Here is a 22,663-nt window from a genome sequence, read left to right on the forward strand (position 1 = left end):
CACACACACACACACACAAATATACACACCACATCTTCTTTATCCATTCATCAGTCAATGGACATTTGGGCTCTTTCCATAATTTAGCTATTATTGATAATGCTGCTATAAACATATAAACATTGGGGGGGCACGTGCTCCTTTAAATCAGTATTTTTGTATTCTTTGGGTAAATACCTCATAGTGCAATTGCTGGGTTGTAGGATATCTCTACTTTTAACTTTTGAGGATCCTCCATACTGTTTTCCAGAGTGGCTGCATCAGTTTGCATTCCCACCAACAGTGCAAGAGGGTTCCCCTTTCCCCACATCCTTGCCAACATCTATTGCTTCCTGTGTTGTTAATTTTAGCCATTCTGACAGATGTGAGGTGGTATCTCATCGTGGTTTTGATTTGTATTTCCCTGATGTTAAGTGATGTTGAGCCTCTTTTCATGTGTCTGTTGGCCATCTGGATGTCTCCGTTGGAAAAATCACTTTCACTCTGCAGGTGTCTTTAGGTCTAAAAATGAATCTTTTGTAGGCAGGATATAGATGGGTCTTGGTTTTTTATCCGTTTTGATACCCTATGTGTTTTGATTGGAGCACTTAGTCTATTTACATTCAGAGCAATTATTGATAGATATGAATTTAGTGCCATTTTATTACTTGTAAAGTCGTTGTTTCTGGGGGTGTTCTCTGTTCCTAACTAGTCTTTGTTGCTTTTGGTCTTTCTTTCCCACTCAAAGAGTCCCCTTTAATATTTCTTGCAGGGCTGGTTTAATGGTCACAAACTCCTGTAGTTTTTGTCTGGGAAACTCTTTATCTCTCCTTCTATTCTGAATAACAGCCTTGCTGGATAAAGTATTCTTGGCTGTGTAGTTTCCCATTCAGCATGTTGAATATATCCTGCCACTTTCTTCTGGCCTGCCAGGTTTCTGTGGAGAGATCTGCTGCTAACCTGATTTGTTTTCACTTGTAGGTTAGGGATTTCTTTTCCCTTGCTTTCAGGATTCTTTCCTTATCTGTGAATTTTGCACATTTTACTACAATATGTCTTGGTGTTGGCTGGCTTTTGTTGATTTTGATAGGAGTTCTCTGTGCCTCCTGGATTTGGATGTCTGTTTCTTTTGCCAAATTAGGGAAATTTTCAGCTATAACTTGCTCAGATAAACCTTCTGCCCATTTCCCCCTCTCTTCTTCTAGGACTCCTATATACGAATGTTCTTTTTTTTTTTTTTTTTTAAGATTTTATTTATTTGAGAGAGAGAGCATGAGCAGGGGTAGGGGCAGAGGGAGAAGAAGCAGACTCCCTGCTGAGCAAGGAGCCAGATGCAGGACTTGATCCCAAGACCCTGAGATCATGACCTGAGCTGAAGGTAGACACTTAACCAACTGAGCCACCCACATGCCCTATGATACGAATGTTATTCTTTATGAAGTTGCTGAGTTCCCTAAGTCTACATTCATGATCCAATATTTTTCTTCCCCCTTTCTTTTCAGCTTCATTATTTTCCATAATTTTATCTTCTAAATCACTGATTTATTCCTCTGCTTTCTTCCATCCTTGTAGTCATTATATCCAGTTGGTTTTGCATCTCAGTAAAAGCATTTTTTATTTCAGCTTGACTAGTTTTTAAGACTTTTATCTCTGTGGTAAGAGTCTCTCTGGTTTCTTCTATGTTTTTCTCAAGCCCAGCTAGTATCCTTAGGATTATTGTTTTAAATTCTGGTTCAGGCATATTACATATATCTATTTTGATTAGCTCCCTGGCCCTGACCTCCTCTTTTTCTTTCTTTTGGGATGAATTCCTTCATCTTGGCATTTTGTCTAGGACTCTGTCTTTTGTGTTTAGGAACCCTGTGCCTGGTCCTATTTCCACTAGAGCTGAAGAAGCTTTGCCGCACTCTAAAACTGGTGGGAGTGGAGGGTTTGTGCTGGTTTTCTGGGGAAGGAGCCCACTGCTCTTCTGGCTCTCAGTCACACTTGCCCTAGTAACAAAGACACCTGCAGAGTGAGGAGGGTTGGGGCTTGGTGTAAGTGGCTCAAGCCTCCACTGTGGGGCACTGTGCTGCTCAGTGAAATCCAGGGGTGCTAATGGGTGAGGGTAAAAATGGCGACAGTCTGCTCTCTTCCACAGAGAGGGTGTTCCCGCCCATCACTGTTCAGGAAGCCCTCACAGAAGAGTAAACAATCTCCCCTCTTGTGTCCCAGGCTTCCATCAGATCCCTTCCTTCACCCTGTCTGTGTCTGAGCCATCTGCCTGCCAGTGGTGTAGTGCTCCTGTGTTTTATCTCAGGCATGCAGCTGCGTTTTAAAACTCCAAATTTTAGAGACCCGGGGTGGTGCAGAACTGCTCTGATCCTCTGGGATAGGGTCTTACCTGGCTGTGGCTGGTGCCGGTTTGTTCCAGAAGGACAGTTGCACAAATGTGCAGGGGCTTGGGGTTTATGATAAAGCACAGCAAAAAGCTGGCATCCAGGTTAGCTGCCCTCAGTTTCTGTCTCTGCTCATATGCTAATGAATGGCACAACACAATGGTGACTGCTGGCTCTTTTGTCCCCTGAGAGGCAGGGCCACCTCTCCCAAATGCACTCCAAGAAGAGGAAGTGTCTCTGCCAGCATGACCCAGGGGATCCTCAGAGCATGCTGTTGGCTCCCTGGGCTACGCCCACCAGGCATGACCCCAGCAAAGGTGTGGACTTCTAAAACTTCAGAATTTCAGCTCTGCTGCTAGTAAAAACTTGTGATAATCAGCCCCTCTCATTTCCCAGTCAGTGGTTTTGGGGAAGTGTTTTTCTTGTGCAATCCCATGTGTGCTGCTTTATCTCTTTCTCTCCTCTCTCCTTGATCAGGGCTCCCTACCCTCTGCAGCACCCATGATTCTTTTCTCCCCCAAATCACATCTCCACACCTCCTACTTTCCACAATGTGGCCTCTTTTCTCTCTCTAGTTGTGCAATTTGTTCTCTCAGTCCTCCGATCGATTCCTGGGTGTTCAGAATGATTTGATAATTATGTAGCTGTGTTCAGGGAACAAGGCAAACATAAGGTCCTCCTACTACTCCACCATCTTAACTCCTCTCTCCTCTTACTGTAGTCTTTGTTGTAAAGTCTATTTTGTTTGGGGGCTCCTGGTTGGCTCAGTTGGGGGAGCATGCAACTCTTGATCTTGGGGTTGTGAGTTTAAGCCCCACATTGGGTGTAGAGCTTACTTAAAAAATAAAATTTTGGGGCACCTGGGTGGCTCAGTCGGTTGAGTGTCTGTCTGCCTTTGGCTTGGCTCATGATCCCAGTGTCCTGGGATTGAGCCCTAGTCCTGGGATCGAGCCCCAACCACGTCGGGCTCCCCGCTCGACAGAGAGCCTGCTTCTCCCTCTTCCTCTGCCCATCCTACCCCACCCTCTTGCTCTCTCTCTCTCTCCGTCTCAAATAAATAAATAAAATTTTTAAAAAATAAATAAGTAAAAGATAAAATCTTTTAAAAAATAGTCTGTTTTATCTAATATAAGTATTGCTACCCCAGCTTTATTTTTTTCATTTCCATTTGCATGAAATGTCTTTTTCAATCTCTTTATTTTCAGTCTCTATGTGTTTTAAGGTCTGAAGCAAGTTTCTTTTAGGCAGCGTATAGATGGGTCCTGTTTTGGTTTGGTTTTGTTTAATTCATGTAGTCACCCTTTGTCTTTTCATTGGAGGATTTAGTACATTTACATTGAAAGTAATTTTTGATAGGTTATACTTATTGCCATTTTCTTTGCTGGTTGTTTTTGTAGTTCTTTATTCTTCTCTTGCTCTCTTTCCTAGCGATCTGATGACTTGCTTTATGGTTATGCTTGGATTCTTTGTTTTTGTGTATCTATTATAGGTTTTGGATTTGTAGTTACCATGATGTTCCTAAATATCACCCTATGTTTATAGCAATCTGTTTTAGGTTAATGGTCACTTAAGGGCAAACACATTCTAAAAGCCCAATTTTACTCCCTGCTGACATGTTTTATGTATTTGACATCACATTTCACAGCTTTTAATTTTTTATGCATCCCTTAACTAATTATTGTATATATAGTTGATTTTACTACTTTTGTCTCTTAGCCTTCATACTAGCTTTATAAAAGATTACTCTACTGTATTTATTATATGTTTGCTTCTACCAATGAAAATCTTTCTTTCATAATTTTCTTACCTCTATATATGGCCTTTTCTTTTCCACTTAAAACAATCCCTTTAACATTTCTTGTATGGCCAGTTTAGTGGTGATGAACTCCTTCAAATTTTGTTTGTCTGGGAAATTCTTTCTCTCTTCAATTCTGAGTAATGATCTTGCTGGGTAAAATATTCTTTTTTTTTTTTTTTTTAAGATTTTTTCTTTACTCATTTGAGAGAGAGTGAGAGTGAGAGCATAAGCAAGGGGTAGGGTCAAAGGGAGAGGGAGGAGTGGACTCCCTGCTGAGCAGGGAAGCCTGATATGGGGCTTGATCCCAGGACCCTATGATCATGACCTGAGCCGAAGGCAGCTGCTCAACTGACTGAGCCACTCAGGCACACTTGGGTAAAATATTCTTGATTGTAGGTTTTTTTCCCTTTTAGCATTTTGAATATATCATGTCATTCCCTTTTGGCCTGCAAAGTTTCTGCTGAAAAATCAGTTGGCAGCCTCATGGATGTTCCATTGTATGTAACTAGTTGCTTTTCTCTTGTTGCTCTGAAGATTCTCTCATCTTTATTTTTGTGATTTTAATTATTATGTGTTTTGGCATGGATCTTTTGGGGTTTATTTTATTTGGGGCTTTCAGTAGCTCCTGGACCTGGATGTCTGTTTCCTTCTTCAGGTTAAGGAATTTTTCAGCTATTATTTCTTTAAGTTTTCTGCCCCTTTCTTTTTCTTCTCTTTCTGGGACCCCCGTAATGCAAATGTTAGTACCCTTTTTTATAAAATTTGAAAGAGAGAGAGCACACGATTGAGGGGAGAAGCAGAGGGAGAGGGAGTTGCTGACCCCCCAATGAGCAGGGAGCCCGACAGGGGGCTCCATCCCAGGATCCTGGGATCGTGACCTGAGCCAAAGATAGACATTTAACTGATTGAGCCCCTCAGGCACTCCTAACTTTAGTACCCTTGATGTTGTCATAGAGGTCCCTTACCTACCCTGTTAAAATTCCCTTTTCTTTTTGCTGTTCAGTTTGAATGATTTCCACTATCCTGTCTTTTAGATCACTGATCTATTCTTCTGCATCCGCTAATCTACAATTGGCTCCTCTAGTGTATTTTTCATTTCATTTATTGTATTCTTCAGCTCTGATTAGTTCTTTTTATTATTTTCTATCTCTTTGCTAAAGTTCTGAGTTCATCCACTCTTCTCCCAAGTTCAGTGAACATCTTTATGACCATTACTTTGAACTCTTTATCAGATAGATTGCTTACCTGTTTTGTTTAGTTCCTTTTCTGAGGTTTTGTCTTGTTCTTTTGTTTGGAACATATTCTCTGTCTCCTCTTTTTGTCTGACTCTTTGTGTTTTTCTCTATGTATTAAGTAGGTCAACTATGTCTCCTGGTCTTGAAAGTAGTGGCCTTACGAAGAAGGTACAATTTCCCCCTGGTTACCAGAACCAGGCACTCCAGTGATGTCCTCTGTATGAGTTCCATGTGCCCTACTATTGTGATTGGGCCATGACTGCTGCAGGTGCAGTGGTGGGCAGGACTGACCATGAGGCCTGGCCATGACTGGTGTGGGTGTGCTGTTGGGCCAGTGTGGCCTTCCTTCTGTGAGAGCAGGAATTGCTTTGGAGGGGTTGTGTTCCCTGCTGAGGCTGCCCACTGGCTGCAGCAGAGCAAAAACTGCTTTTCGAGGGGTGATCAGTGTTAGCATGTTAGATGTAGAGTGTCAGAACTGGTGCCCATCAGCATCAGGTCAACTAGGCTGAAAGAGGGCAAGAAAAATGGCACCTATCAGTCCTTCTGTTCCCAGAGAAAATTTCTACAGATCCCTGTCCCTCTGGCACATGCCCTAAAATTAGTCAATAAGTCTTCACTTTTGGCCCAGGCCCTTTTCACACTGCTGCCTCTGTGTTGGGTCTTGGAGGGAGTGAGATTGTGTGCAAGACCTTTAAGAGTAGAGTCTTGGTTTCCTCTAGCCCTCTGGCTCTCCTGGAGTTAAGCCCCACTCATTTTCATAGCCAGACATTATGGGAGCTCATCTACCTGGTTCAGATCCACAGGGCAGGGATTACCCAATGTAAAGCTTGAACTCTCACTCCTCAGGGAGTACCTCTGTGCCAGTGACATACCTCCTGCTTATGGGTTGCCATGCCAGGAATTTGGTTCCTGATTAGACGGTGTGTTTGCCCCTCCAGTGCTCTGGGTTTTCTTTATGTCTTCAGCTGTGGAAGAGCTGTTCTGCTAATCTTCAGGTCATTCTCAGAGAGAGTTTCTCTATTCATAGTCACAGCCCTGTTGTTTCCATGGGAGGAGGTGAGCTCAGGATCTTACTACTCGGCCACCTCCCATTTTTCTTGGAATTCCATATTTATAAAGGGGTCATTTCCCCAAGAAGACATAACAATCTTGGCTTTCAATATGCCTAAAAACAGAGCATCAAAATACATGATGGATAGAACTCCATGGAGAAATAGATGAATCCACAATTACTGTTGGAAATTTCAACACTTTTATGAGAAATGTATTGATCCAGCAGGGAGAAAATCAGTAAGAACATAGTTGAACTTAACAATACCATCATTCAACTGGATATAATTGACATTAATAGACTACTCTGTCCAACAATAGCAGAATACACATTCTCCTCAAGATCACATGGACTGTGGGGTGCCTGGGTGGCTCAGTCAGTTGAGTGTCTGACTCTTGATTTCAGCTCAGGTCATGATCCTCAGGGTTGCGAGATCAAGCCATGTGTCAGGCTCCGTGCTTGAGGTGGAGCCTGTTTGGGATTTTCTTTCTCCCTCTCCCTCTGCCCCTACCCCTTTCTAAAAAAAAGATCACATGGACCATTCACCAAGATTGATCACATTGTTGGTCATAAAATATACCTTAACAAATTTAAAAGAATAAAAATTGTATGTCTCCTCTCAGATCACAGTGGAATTAACCTAGAAATCAATAACAAGAAGATAACTGGAATTCCTAAAATACATGGAGATTAAATGGTATACTTCTAAATAACGTGGGTGAAAGAAGAAATCTCAAGAGAAATTTAAAAATATTTTGAACTAAGGGAAAATGAAAATGCAACTTACCAAATTTCTGGGATGCAGCAGAAACAATGCTTAGAGAAACATTTATAGTGTTGAATGCATAAATTAAAAAAATCTAGTATCAGTCATCTAAGTTTCCATGTTAGAAAACTAGAAAGACAAAAGCAAATTAAATCCTAAGTTAGCAGAAGAAAAGAAATAATAAGATTTAGAGTAGAAATCAATTAAATTGAAAAGCAGATATTAGAGAAAATCAATAAAACCAAAAATTAGTTCATTGAAAAGATCAAACAAATCAATAAGCTTCTAGCCAAGCTAAGAAAAAAGAGAAAAGATACAAATTACTAATATCAGAAATGAAAGAGGGGACAACATTACAGATCCCATGGATATTAAAAGGATAATGAAGATATACTGTGAACCACTCTATGCCCACGTAGTTGATAGTCTAGATGAAATGAACTAATTTCTGGAAAGACACTGCCAAAAATCACAGAAACATGAATAGACAATCTGAATAAGCCTGTATCTTTTAAAGAAATTTAATCAATAGTTAATAACCTTCCAAAACAGAAAGCACTAGTCCCAGTTGGGTTCACTGGTGAATTCTACTATATATTTAAGAAATAAGTTATACCAATTCTCTTATCATCCCTTTCAGAGTGTAGAAGCAGAAGGAATTCTTCCTGACTCATTCTATGAGGCCTGCATTACCTTAATTCTCAAACTAGACAAAGACATTGCAAGGGGAAAAAAGAAAAAAAACCACTACAAACCAATAATTTACAGGAACATAGATGCAAACATTCTCAATAAATATTATCAAATTTAATCTAACAATAGGTAAAACAAATGGTACACCACAATCAAGTTGGGTTTATCTCAGGTTTGCAAGACTGGTTCAACATTCAAAAATCAATTAGGGGCACCTGGGTGGCTCAGTCATTAAGCGTCTGCCTTCGGTTCAGGTCATGATCCCAGGGTCCTGAGATCGAGCCCCGCATCAGGTTCTCTGCTTGGCAGGGAGCCTGCTTCTCCCTCTCCTACTCCCCCTGCTTGTGTTCCTTCTCTCGCTGTGTCTCTCTCTGTCAAATAGATGAATAAAATCTTTAAAAAAAATGTAAAAAAATAAAAAAACAAAAACAAAAATCAATTAATATATTTCATCACATCAAAAGTCCAAAGAAGAAAAATCACATGGTCTTATCAATAGATGCAGAAAAAATTATTTGACAAAATCCAGCACTCATTTATCATAAAAACTCTCAGTAAACTGGTAATTGATGGTAACCTCCTCAACTTGATAAAGAATATCCACAAGAAACCTATAGCTAACATCATACTTTATGGTAAGAAACTCAAAGCTCTCCTGGTAAGATCAGGAACAAGGCAAGGACATCCTCTCTCTCCACTGCCATTCAACATTGTTCTAGAAATCCTAGATAATGCAATAAGATAGGAAAAGTAAATACAAGGTATGGAGATTGGGAAAGAAGAAATAAAACTGTCTTTGTATGCAGATGATATGATTGTGTATGTAGAAAATTTGAAAGAATTGACAAAAAACTAATAAGCATTATAGCAAGGTTGTAGGATATAAGGTTACCTTTCAAAAGTCAATTATTTTTTTATGTACCAGAATGATCAAGTGGAATTTGAAATAAAAAAATACAATACCGGGAGCCTGGGTGACTCAGTCAGTTGGGTAGTCTGCCTTCGGCTCAGGTTGTGGTCCCAGGGTCCCGGGATTGAGCCTCACGTCAGGCTCCCTGCTCAGCGGGGAGTCTGCTGGTCCCTCTCCCTCTGTCCTCCCCCACCCTGTTTGTGCTATCTCTCACATACTCACTCTCTCAGATAAATAAATAAAATCTTTAAAAAAAATACAATACTATTTACATTAGCTCCCCAAAAGATGAAATATTTAGATATAAATGCAATAAATTTTAAGATCTATATGAGGAAAACTACAAATCTCTGATAAATGAAATCAAAGAAGAACTAAATATATGGAGAAATATTTCATGTTCATGGATAGTAAGACAATATTGTCAAGATGTCAGTTCTTTCCAATTTGATCTATGGATTCAATGCAATCCCAATCAAAATCCCAGCAAATTGTATTTTTGATATGGACAAACTGCTTCTTAAGTTTATATGGAGAGGAAAAAGACCCAGAGTAGCCAACACAATATTGAAGGAAAATAACAAAGTTGGAGGACTAATGCTACCCAACTTTAAGACTTACTATAAGTTACACTAATCAAAACAATACTGTATTAGAGAAAGAATAGACAAATATATCAATGAAACAGAATAGAGAGTCCAGAAATAGACCATCATAAATATAGATCAACTGATCTTTGGCAAAGAACAAAGGCAATATGATGGAACAAGACTGTCTTTTCAATAAATGGTGCTGGAACAACTGGACATTCACATATTAAAAAAGAGAGAGAGAGAATCTATACACAAAACTAATAACCTTCACAGAAATTAACTCAAAATGGATCATAGACCTAAATGTAAAACACAAAACTTTAAAAATCCTAGAAGAAAAATTGATAAAAATTTAAATGACTTTTGGTTTGGTGATGACTTTTTATTTTATGTATTCATTTGACAGAGAGTGAGAGCAAGCACAAGCAAGGGGAGCAGCAGAGGGAGAGGGAGAACCAGGTTCCCCACTGAGCAGGGAGCCCAAACCCAGGACCGTAGGATCATGACCTGAGCCAAAGGCAGACGCTCAACTTACTGAGCCACCAATGTGTCCCAGGTGATGACTATTTATTTATTTATTAAAGATTTTATTTATTTGTCAGAGAGAGAACACAAGCAGGGGGAGCGGCAGGCAGAGAAAGAAGCAGATTCCCTGCTGAGCAAGGAACTGGATATGGGACTGGATCCCAGGACCCTGGGATCATGACCCAAGCTGAAGGCAGACATTCAATCAACTGAGCCACCCAGACATCCCATGGTGATGACTTTTTAGATATAACACCATAGATATGAATTATGAAAGAAAGAACTGATAAGCTGAACTTCATTAAAATGAAAAACTTCTGCTCTGTAAAAGACACTGTCATGAGAATAAAAAGACAAGCTCATAGGTTGCAAGAAAATATTTGCCAAAGACATATCTGATAAAGGACTGTTATCCAAAGTATACAAACAACTCTTAAAACTCAACAATAGCAATCTGATTAAGAAATGGGCCAATGGCCTTAACAGACACCTCAGAAAAGATATATAAATGGCAAATGAGCATAAGAAAAGATGTTCCATATGGTATATTATCAGTGAAATGTAAACTAAAACAAAAATGAGATACCACTATACCCGTAACAGAATGGTCAGAATCTAGAACACTGACAACACCAAATGCTGGTAAAGATGTGGAGCAACAGGAACAGTCATTCATTGCTGGTGGGAATGCAAAGTGGTATAGCCACTTTGGAAGACAGTTTGACAGTTTCTCAAATGCTAAACATACTCTTACCGTAAGACCTAGCTATCTCACTGCTAGCTATTTACCCAAAGGAGTTGAAAACTTATATCCATACAAAAACTTGCACACACATGTTATAGCAGCTTCATTCATAACTGCCAAACTTGGAAACAACCAAGATGTCCTTCAGTAAGTGAATGGATAAATTGACTGTGCTACATCCAGACAATGGAATATTATTCAGTATTACAAAGAAACGAGCTACTGAGCCATGAAAAGACATAGGGGAATCTTAAATGCATATTACTAAGTGAAAGAAGACAGTCTAAAAAGGCTACACACTATATGATTCCAATTATATGACATTCTAGAAAAGGTAAAACTATGGAGACAAAAACATCAGTGATCTCCAGAGGTTGGATGGGGAGAGGGATGAACAGGTGGAGCACAGAGGAGTTTTAGGGCAGTGAAAGTACTCTGTATAGGGGCCCCTGGGTGGCTCAGTCGGTTAAGTGTCTGACTTTGCTCAGGTCATGATCTCAGGTTCCTGCTTCCTGCTCAGTAGGGAGTCTGCTTTGTCCCTCTTCCTCTCCCTCTGCCCCTCCCCTTGCTTGTGCTCTCTCTGTCTCTCTCTCAAATAAATACAATCTTAAGAGAAAGCACTCTGTATAATACTATAATGGTGGATACATGTCATCATAAATTTTTCCAGACCCGTAGAATATACACCACTGAGTGAATCCTATTGGACTCTGTGTGATCATGACGTGACAATATAGGTTCATCAACTGTAACAGATGTATCATTCTTGTGGGTTATGTTCATAATGGGGAAGATTGTGCATATGTAGGAGCAGGGAATATATGGGAAATCTCTGTAACTTACTCTTAATTTTGCTGTGAATCTAAACTGCCCTAAAAAATAAAGTTTAGAAGTGACAACAGTAGGGACTTCTGGGTGGCTCAGTCAGTTAAGCGTCTGCCTTTGGCTCAGGTCATGATCCCAGGGTCCTGGGATTGAGTCCCATGTCGGGCTCCTTGCCCCGTAGGGAGCCTGCTTCTCCCTCTACCTCTGCTCCCCCTGCTTGTGTGCTCTCTCTCCGCCCTCTCTCTGACAAATAAAGTCTTTAAATAAATAAATAAATAAATAAATAAAAGTGACAACAATAATATCTATTTTAAGAGACTGTTATGAAGATTAATGAGTTAATAAGTGTAACACAATTAGAATAATGCCTGGCAGGTTTTGCTTTGTCACAACCTGGAGCGAGGTGCTACTGGCATCTAGTTGGTAGAAGCCAGTCATGCTGCTAAACATTCCCTCACAACAAATAATTATTTGGTCCAAAATGCAAATAGTATTGAGGTTTAGAAAACATGCTGTAATGCTTTTGAGGTACCATGATGTGGATGGTCTGACCTAGGGAATGAATATAGCTAAAGAAGAGAGAAGGACTTAAACTTGTGGCTCTCCAACATACTTAGGATTCTTAAGAAGGATAATGACTGAGGAGTGGCTAGTGAGGTGTAAGAATACCAAGAGAATATGATAGTATAGAAGACAGGATAGTGTTTCCAGAAGTTAGGAGAAAAGTGACCAATAATAACACTTATGGTATCAGAATCTTTTCCAAAGATTATACTGTAATTCATTTACTATGCATAATAACTGTTAAGTAGGTATTACTCCCAAATTATACATGGTGAAACTCAGGCACGGGTCTACAATGTCAAATGCTGCTGAAAAGTCTGAGATTTGACTGTTGCACCTGGTAGAGTCACCCATCATGCCAAGAGAGGTTTCAGAGGAATGGAATGTGGGGATAGACATCTGATTAATGTGGCTTAAGGAGATATCAAATGAGCAAATAGAGACAGAAAATACAGACAATTCTGCTCTCTCTGTTTCTCTCTTTCTAGTAAAGAAATAGCTAAAGGACAACATTGGTCTGGGAAGGGTTTTTTTTCTTTTCTTTTTTTTCCTTTTTTTTTTTTTAAAGTGACAGTTTCGTCAGCAGTTTGTTTTGTTTTGCACATGGATATAGTTGAGTACAGATCAAGGGACCGACCACTTGGGAAGGTGACTAGTTAACTGCAGAAGCAAAGTGCTTGGAAAGAAGTTGCTATCCAAGGGGTTGGCCTTAGAGGGGATCACTGGCAATTCATTCTTGCAACAGGAGGGAAGGCTACATATGGTATTAGGTTAGTTGATTTGGTGCTGATCGAGTGAGGCAATTTTATTCTGATTGTGTCTTTTCATTCAGTGAAGTTAATAAAAATTGACATTATTGGCTATGAATGAGGTGGGGGGAGTGTTGGTTTGAGGAGAGAGAAAATAGTCTGAAATTGTTAGGTGAGAAAAATAAGTAGGGGCTGAGGTCCTACCACACATTTGTGGTTGTAAATTTGAAGAGTGGTGAGAAAGTTATTATGGGGGGTGGGGAAGGAAGAGTAAAGAAGAGGGAGAGCAGGAGAGGGAGCATAAGCTCATGTTTATATTGGCACGAGAATTTTGGAGCTGGGATTTTTGCTGAAGGAGAGGGGAAATATTCTCCAACTTGCAAGGGATCACGGAGAATGTCTCTGTCTCATCCTTAAGTCTGGTGACACACGGGATGTAGGAAAAATATCCACCTCTAGGGAGGGCTGTTGGGGAAGCAATCTTCAGAGGAAAACAATATTCCAGTTAAAGCAGGAAAGTGAAGATGTTCAGAGAAAAAATTAAAGATAGGGGATTCTGCTGATGACAGAGAGTGAGTTTCCAACCACTCAGTAGAAGACTTTAGAGCAACTGAGAGGGGTGTGGGGAATTGGGTCAGACTCAGGAATTTACAGAACTCTCTGGGGATTAGAGTCTGGGTAATTAGAATTTGGATGGTAACTAAGGTAAATATGGATTAGTCTTGATGGTATTTTATTTTTAAATTCTTGGATAGTTTAAAAATTTTTAAGGCATAATTTACAAACAGTAATACTGACCCTTTTAGTGCACAGTTTACCAAGTTTTGACAAACACATACAATTGTGTAGCCACCACCTCATTCAGAATATAGTTTCATCATTCCAAACATTTCCCTGTGTCCCTGTGTAGTCACCCCACCCCCAGCTCCTGGCAGCCACTGATCTGTGTTCTGTAGTGCATTCCTTTTTATTGCTGAGCGTATTTTATTATATGAATGTCACACTGTTTACCTATCACTAGTTGGACATTTGGATTGTTTCCAGTTTTTGTTGATTACAAATAAAGCCCCTATAAACATTTGCATATATTTTTTCTGTGAACACAAGTTTTCACTTCACTTGGATAATTAGGAGTGGGATTGCTCTTCTTAAGTGAGCATATGTTTAACCTCATGAGAAACTAGTAAAATGTTTTACAGAGAGTGAATTCATTTCTTTTTAACACTCACTGAAGAGTGCCTGCCCATGTCCCAGGAGAGGTACTGAGCAGACCTGAGTAGTTTGGCAGACACTGTATGGCTCACAAATATTAAAATATTTGCAATCTGGCCCTTTACAGAAAATATTTGTTGACCTGTGTTATGGAGTATGGTCCATAGGAGTTCAGAATTTCATAAGCAATTTCATGGAGTCCTTCTCCGAGGCGAATAATCAACAGCATAATTATTTTATAGAACGGGATTATATCAGTAAATATAATAAAAACCTTGCTGTTGAAACGGGCAGAAATAAATGTTTTTACGTGTTCCAATTACTGGGAAATATCTTCTTATTCAATGGTATGCATAAAATCTGCAAGTTTTCATTTTTCCATAGTCATTGAGAATTGAGCTGGATATTTAAAAGAATATAGATATTCCCCAAATCATTGTGTTTTCACACGCTGGATGCACACATAACACAATTTTTCTCACAAGTGCAACCCAACAGTCTGCTAATTTAGAAGGATGGGAAACCGCGTTTCGCGAAGCCTAGAAGGTGACTTGGCTCCACAGCTCGTTTAATATTGTGCTCATGCGCATGCTAGCTATCGTGCCGTTGGCGCCAATAATGCGCAGGCGCGGTGGCTCCGGCGCCGGCCTTTGCGGAGGGGCGGGGCTTACAGCTGGCGTCTCTTCTTGTAACTGCGGCTGGTGGCAGCGCCATTTTGAACGTGCGGCTACCCGGGCCGTGAGTCCTACCAGGCAGGGCAGCGCGCTAGGCGACCTAGCTGTCTTCTCTGACTTTTTCCTTCTATATTCCGTTTCTCTAGGTATATACAGAGATACGCTATAGCTCTAGAATTATATCCGGTATCTGAAGTCAACTCACTAAGATGATGTTAAGAGGAAACCTGAAGCAAGTACGCATTGAGAAAAACCCGGCCCGCCTTCGAGCTCTTGAGTCCGCGGCAGGCGAGAGCGAGCCGGCGGCCGCCATGGCCCTCGCGCTGGCGGGGGAGCCGGCGCCACCTGCCCCCGTGCCCCCGGAGGACCACCCCGATGAAGAGATGGGATTCACCATTGACATCAAGAGCTTCCTCAAGCCGGGCGAAAAGACGTACACGCAACGCTGTCGCCTCTTCGTGGGGAACCTGCCCACAGACATCACGGAGGAGGACTTCAAGAGGCTCTTCGAGCGCTACGGCGAGCCCAGCGAGGTCTTCATCAATCGGGACCGTGGCTTTGGCTTCATCCGTTTGGTGAGTGTCGGACGTGGCTGGCGGGGGTGTGAGGGGAAGGGGTCGTGAAGGGAGGCCCCTGCGAGGAGCCGGGCGCCGCCGGCAGCGGTCTACGTTCCTCAGCCGCCTTGGAGAAAGCCCTTGTCCCAGCTGCGGCCTTTGCTGTGGCCTGTGAAAATCGCGGCGCCTCCCGCCCTTATCTTTCCCGCCGCGCTGGATTGTCCTTTCTCCCAGAGCGGCGTTTTAGCCCGGTATTTCCGATTAGCCGGCTCGGTTTCCCGTCGCTCCGTGGTTGCTGTCGCCAGCGTTTTCTGCTCTGCGCGCGTCCGGCTTCGCTTGCCCCGCGCTACATAGGCTACGGCTAACCCGGCCCAATGGGTTTTAGTTCTCTGGTTCCGACAAGGGTCAGGAACGTTTTGGGGTGAGACTTCTTGCAGGCACAATTGTGTTAAGGGAAATGAATTAGATATGAATTTGGAACGGAAGCTTCGGTCTTACCAGAAATTTCATTGGGCATGGAGGACCAACCGGCGGACTCGCTTCTTAAAAATTTTCCAAATCATCTCCTTGATTGCAACCAGACTTGCATGTTTAACGGTAAACCATTTTGCTTCTCCCTCACCTCAGCGCAGCCCACCTTTAACTGCCTAGTTCTTAAACTCTGCAATATTGGGACGGTGTTGAATTGTTACGTATCTAGTGTAGGATGCTCTCTTCCTAAACATTCTGGACGTTTCCACGTTTTTGGGGGGGGGGTATGAATTACATACTGTTCTATATTTTACGGGCACATTTTAATGCTAGGAGAGTGTACATATTACTTTTTAGTCTAAGTCTTAAAAGTTTTCCAATAACATGCAAAAATTGTGCCTCCCTTACATTTTTTATTTTAATTCAAACAGCGGGGGTTTACTCTTACAGGCCAAAATATCTACTTTATTCGGTTTTCCTATGTGCTTTGTGGTGAATTCCATCAGTGTCAGTTATACAGCTTTATTGTAATTCGTATTTAGATGCTGGATTTTTTTTCCAACAAAATATTTTTCTTGGAGACATTTTTACACAAGGGCTTATTTGTGTTGTGTTGCCTTTCTAGTTTGACCCTCAAATTTTATGTGCATGGCAGTTTGTGGAAGCTTTCTTATTGGAGTTGTAACATTGAAAATCGGGTTCTCTTCATGATTGGCCAAGGCAAAATTTTAATACGTAGATAGAATTGATTGTGATTTAATGACATTGTATTTTTTAGGGAGAACATTTGAACATTTAAAATCTAAATGGCTTCAAGAGAAGGGTAAATCTTCATAGGGTATTAATAAGATCTGGAAATTTCCTTAAAATTGAAGTTAAGTAATCAGTGCGTTTTGAACATAAAATTATAAATATCTTTTGGACGTTAAACAGTCATTTGGTAAAATTATTTTTAATACAATTTCAAAAGTTATGTTAAAGGAACTTAGGTTTCTACAATGAGGTGTTTTAGGCAATTTTTAGTAAACTTTCCAAAGAGATGTTATTTAACATTTTCATACTCTTTAGCCTCTGGCACCCTGTTGGTCTGTTCTAAAGTTGACATTCTGGAGGAAGAATGGTAGGACTGCATTTCCTTTTGTTTGGGAAGCCTTACACTTAAAAAATAAGCCAATAGTAAACATTTTGACATGGAAAAATCTTTTTCCTTCTATCTTTAAAGCTACTGATAATCCTTTTTTTCCTTTAATGTATTAGCCCTGTCAAATAGAACTTCTGCAGTGTTGGAAATGTTATGTGTATATGCTGTCCAATGTAGTAGCTACTAGCCATATGTGACTGTTGAGCACTTGAAATGTAGCAATTGTGCTGGAGGATTTAAACTTTAAATTTTACTTATTCTTAAATTTAAATAGCCATATGTGGCTAGTGGATATTTGCTTTTAGTTTTTTTTAAAAAAAAGTCTATGGGATTATGAAATGGGGAGATGAGAAGGCCCTTGTCTGCTCCTTTGGGATATGCTCCTCCAAACCTATCATGCTGTATTTTTTGTGTAGGAATGTTAAAAATATGTCAGTGGGAAATTAGAATTTAGCTTACAAGATTTAGCTTTATGGATAACTTTACTGTTTAATCTGAGCTCTGTGATTAACAGGTACATTTAAAAGCCTTAAATATTTCTGAGCTCTTACATATCTTTTTCTACTTAGGAAATCATATAGTGTATACCTGATTTGAATGTAAGTAATGGTGTAGTGGCTATAGTATGTAGTGGTGGTGTAGTGGCCCTATAATAGTGGTGTAATTTTATTTGATTTCTATTTTTAGAAATACTTTTTATTTGTTCAGTTAATCTTTAAAATTAAATTTTTTACAGTGGTGGTTGTAGTTTTCCAGTTAATTGATGAGGTGAGACAACATTTTGGAGATGGTGTAGGGTCAGCATTGCTAGTATGTAATGGTGAGGAAAAAGAATTGAAGCGGCGTTTCCTTATAAGGTCCTAATCCATATTGTAAATCCATGGTACATTAGGGTTGAAATAGACTGTGTTTAATTTAGGTACATTTTGTGGAATTTTAGACCCAAAAGCTTCTTTTTTAGGTTTTGAGTGGTTACTGACATTAGATTGGCTAAATTAACTGAGAACTTGTAGTGCATTTTTTAAAAAGTTTATTTATTTAAGTAATCTCTATACCCAGTCAGGGGCTCGAACTGACGACCCTGAGATTAAGAGCCACATGCTTCTCAGACTGAGCCAGCCAGAAGTCCCAGTGGTGCATTTTAAAGCTAGTTTAATATAGTTAAAACTGGTACAAGTTTGACCTGAACTCTGTTTCTGCTTTTATCTCCCTCCTCCCCTACTTTTTTAGCTTTAGTAAACTAGACTTCTGAAGCGGTGATTCACAAAACTGTGGTTCCTTTCCAGCAGATTCACATTTCTCTCTAGTGTACGCAGATGGCCACTTATATTATTTTCCCTCCCACTCATGCTAGCAATGCTGACTGACCCTAGACCATCTCAAAAGTTGTTAACTGAGAATTTGTTAGAAATGCAAATTCTAAGACCCCACCCTAGATTAGATGTACTGAATCAGAAATTGTGGGGTTGGGGCCCAATAGTCTTGGGTTTTAATTAGCCCTCCATGTTATTTTTATGCTTGCTAAGGTTTGAGAACCACTCTTGTAATTAAAGAGTTACAAATCAACCGAATTTACAGTTACAAATCAACCGAATTTACATTAATTTAGCCTTTGGGGACTAAACCCTCTCCCCTTGTGTTTTTTGTTTTTAATAATGAAATGCTGTGTGCTTTTTATTTTTAAAGATTTTATCTATTTATTTGCCAGAGAGAGGCACAGCGAGAGAGGGAACACAAGCAGGGGGAGTGGGAGAGGGAGAAGCAGGCTTCCCGCAGAGCAGGGAGCCTGATGCAGGGCTCAACCCCAGGACCCTGGGATCATGACCTGAGCCGAAGGCAGACGCTTAACGACTGAGCCACCCAGGTGCCCCAATGCTGTGTGCTTCTTAATGGAATGTCAAATACTGAAAAAGATGTTGTAGAATCTCCTTAGTGGGCCTGTCCAGCATATAATTTAAAGTGCTCTTTTAGTTGAGGTAATTTTCTTATTACAATTTTAATTCTAGTGAAAGATTGCCCCCTAACACATTAAATGTAATCACTGTTAAACTTGGTGTGATTTTTCCATAGCAAACCATACTGTACACATTTTGTGATTTGAGGTTTTCATTTAATATCTCTTTGACATCTTTTCATATCATTAGATTGATTTTTAATGACCATATTGTATTTCACAGTGTGAATGGACTGCTAGTTACCCAGTCAACTTTCTGTTGATTGACTTGAAGGCTATTTCCATTTTGCATCAGTGGATTTCCTTGAACTTAATTAATTTAGTACTCTTGCAGTGGTCAGTTTTAACCACTAGCGAACAATGAGAAAAGATCAGGTGCTTTGAAAGAGCCTTTTGAAAGGGTCCAATGGACATCATGAGATCCTAATTCAAGTGGTCTCTATCTTGGGGTAGTCACTTAGTTTCTTGTTATTTTTTGTATTCCTTTAAGTTAAAAGCCTATAGTTTTACTTTTTATGCAGAGTGATGCAGGGACACTAGCTGGAAGGAGGGACTTACGGTGTATTGGTAGAGATTATGAATTCTGTATAGATCTGGGGGCGAGTTACTTCAACCTGTCTAGGCTTATTTCCCCATATGTGAAGTGGGGATAGTAACAACCCACTTTGTAAGATTGTTGATGAGGATAATGAAAGCTAATGTGTGTGTGTGTGTATTTAGTTAGATAGATATATATGTATATTTATATAAAATAATGGCTAGCATATAGTACCTACTTAGTAATTACTAAGTTACCTTGTTATCGTTATTCTGCGGCATGAAGTAAAGAAATCTTTGGTTTCATTTCAAACACATAATTTTAATTGATTTTACAGATAACTGTAGTACACATTTACAGCAGTGGTTCTTAAATGGGGTGGTTTTGCTTCCCAGGGGACATTTGACAATGTCTCGAGACATTTTTCGTTGTCAAAAGTGGGGGTGGTTCTACTGGCTTAAATCTCCTATAATGCACAGGACAGCCCCCCACAATAGGAATTATCTTGCCCATAATGTCAAGAGTGCTAAAGTTGAGAAACCCTGATGTAGAATTACTTAAAACCATGAAAAGTATAAGCTTTGAAGAAGGATTATGGTATTGAAAATTCCTGACAGCATAAACATTTTATTTGGCCCAAAAGTACTAAAAATTGAATTCATTGCCAACTGTAAAAAAAATTACTTGATTTAACATAAAAATTGGGATTTCCTACTTCCCTTGGGGGAAAAAATATGTGATGTTGTGAATATACGTGACTGAATCTGAACAGGAGATGCCCTCTGGAAGCACTCTTCAGTTTTATTTCATTTATTTATTATTTTCTTAAGATTTTATTTTTAAGTAATCTCTACTCCCAGTGTGGGGGTTGAATTCACAACCCCGAGATCCAGAGTGACACGCTTTACCAACTGAGCCAGCCAGGCGCCCCACCACTCTTCAGTTTTAGAAAGTCCTCACCGGTTTTCTTTATCCTCCTGCCCTTAAACATTTACTCTGAAAAAATTTCAGATATATAGCAATGAACATCCATATATCCACCATCTAGATTGTCTAAGTTTTGTTATATATGTTTTTTTCACTTATCTATTCATCTCTGTCTCTGCCCATCAGTTCTTGACTTTTTGAACGCTCTGGCATGCTTGTCATTAACTAGAGTCCAGTATTATTTTTTGAGGTATTTGAAATCTGCATACAGCAAAATGCACAAATTATAAGTGTACAGTTTGGTGATTTTAGACAAATAACATTTGTTTAACTCAGATTCCTATCAAGATACAGAACACTATCATCACCCCCATGAAATTTCCTCATTCCTCTTCCCATTCCCAGTTATACCCAACAGCATTTTAAAATCTACCTCTCAAAGTTGTTGGATTATATGACATACTAGGTACAAAGTACCTGTCCCTTGTTAGATATTTATTGAATGCTTGCAGATACTTTTAAGAATAATTTTAAAAAAATTTAAGAGTAATTTTTATTTACTTATTTTTGAGATTTTATTTTTAAGTAATCTCTGTACCCAAGCTGGGGCTTGAATTTACAACCCTGAGATCAAGTCACATGTTTTACTGACTTAGCCGGTTAGGCACCCCAAGAGTAATTTTTAAAGATAGCTATTTTGAAAATCTGTAAAAAGGTTAGATTCATTTGTCTTTGTAACATTAGTTCTGTAGATAGATTTTTGCATAAGTGCAGTAATTTAAATGTCATGAATATTTTAGTGATTATATAAGGATCTATTGTGACCTTAAGACTTTTTTCATAAGACAGTATATTTGTTCTCTTACAAATGCATATAAAACTTCTTTCAGTTCTCTCTGGAGAGTTCTCACAACACAAAGAAAAAGAACATGTCTATATTAAACTTGTCAGTTTGTTGATAATGTTTAGATGTCTATATTCTTGAATTCTTCAAGTAGGAAGTTACCTAGTGGTTTCAGCAATGAATGTATTTTCTAGTTTATAAATGCGTGTGCACTTGATTCTCTCTATAACGGAGAGAACTCTTATAGCCCATGATTGTACATGTTTGCTTCTCAATATAATGGAGAAATGTGTAGCCCATGAAAGTATTTCAGAAGTGGTTAACAACATCTGATAGTAGTTTTCATAGATGATATAAAAAAGAAAAAGAGAAGGGGGTTTTTCTGGCATTGGAGAGGTGGGATGAGGTGGGATGTTTTATTAAGATATGAATATCAAAAACATGGAATATATGGGAAATTATTCTGTTTTCAATAATAGCTTCCAGTAACTGGTGCTTGGTCTCAAAAAGTAATTATGATTTACTTTTAATATATGAGGAGATTTAAAAAAAAGATCTTGCTTCGAATATTTAATAGCTGGTAATTTCTGAATAGATAATCTTTTAGTGATGACTTGGGACATTGGGGTATTTAAACATACTTATTTTTGAATAATTAATACAATGCATGTGATACCAAAATTGAATGACACAAAAACAGAGTGACCCTAACAGTCATTTTCCAAAAGCTACCCAGCTCTTCTCCCTAGAAACCACTATTTAAAATTATTTGTGTTACTATCATCTTTAAAAAGTGATTTTTCCTCCTAAAAAGGAATCCAGAACACTGGCTGAAATTGCAAAAGCAGAGCTGGATGGCACCATTTTGAAGAGCAGACCTCTCCGAATTCGTTTTGCTACACATGGAGCAGCCCTAACTGTCAAGAACCTTTCGCCGGTTGTTTCCAATGAGCTGCTAGAGCAAGCATTTTCCCAGTTTGGTCCTGTAGAGAAAGCCGTTGTGGTTGTGGATGATCGTGGTAGAGCGACAGGAAAAGGTTTTGTAGAATTTGCAGCAAAACCTCCTGCACGAAAGGCTCTGGAAAGATGTGGTGATGGGGCGTTCTTGCTAACAACGTAAGTTTTAAACATCTCGTCATCCTTCTGTGCAGTTGCAAATGGGCTTCTCTCTGTTCTGAACTTCTGTCTTTCCTTGTACAGTTCATACTGTCTTGGCATATGGTAAGTAGGTGTTGAATAAATATTCACTAAATATAAATAAGAAATTTTTGTGTATCTCCAGGAGTCAGGAGTCATACTTCAGACTTCAGTGTATTGATTCATACTTGAATCTTAGAAATGTATTCTTTTATGATTTTCATTCAGGTGACTGAATGTCTTTTATATGCAAAGGAAAATTTTATATTTAAATAATGGTTGAATGACATTTTAATCAACTTTTTAAATGCTTTTTTTTTTTTTTTTAGTTTTAGCAGAACTGGATTTATTATGTATTGTTAGGTTGTTTACAGAATTTCTGGAAATTCAAGGGAATCAA

At 39.3% G+C, this 22,663-nt stretch overlaps 1 protein-coding gene across 1 annotated transcript in view; it reads left to right on the forward strand.

Moving 5' to 3' along the window:
• Positions 1–14,693: 14,693 nt before the first annotated feature.
• The window catches only part of PSPC1 (paraspeckle component 1), a 48,323-nt gene continuing 40,353 nt past the window's right edge, over positions 14,694–22,663 (forward strand). Inside the window, exons 1-2 of the mRNA XM_032402450.1 lie at positions 14,694–15,272; positions 21,941–22,243. Coding sequence (XP_032258341.1) covers positions 14,907–15,272; positions 21,941–22,243 — 669 coding nt within the window. The 5' untranslated portion in view covers positions 14,694–14,906. The remainder of the gene's footprint in view (positions 15,273–21,940; positions 22,244–22,663) is intronic.

Source organism: Phoca vitulina, unplaced genomic scaffold, assembly GCF_004348235.1.
Source record: "Phoca vitulina isolate PV1807 unplaced genomic scaffold, GSC_HSeal_1.0 scaffold5, whole genome shotgun sequence".
In the NCBI taxonomy this organism is placed as follows: domain Eukaryota; kingdom Metazoa; phylum Chordata; class Mammalia; order Carnivora; family Phocidae; genus Phoca; species Phoca vitulina.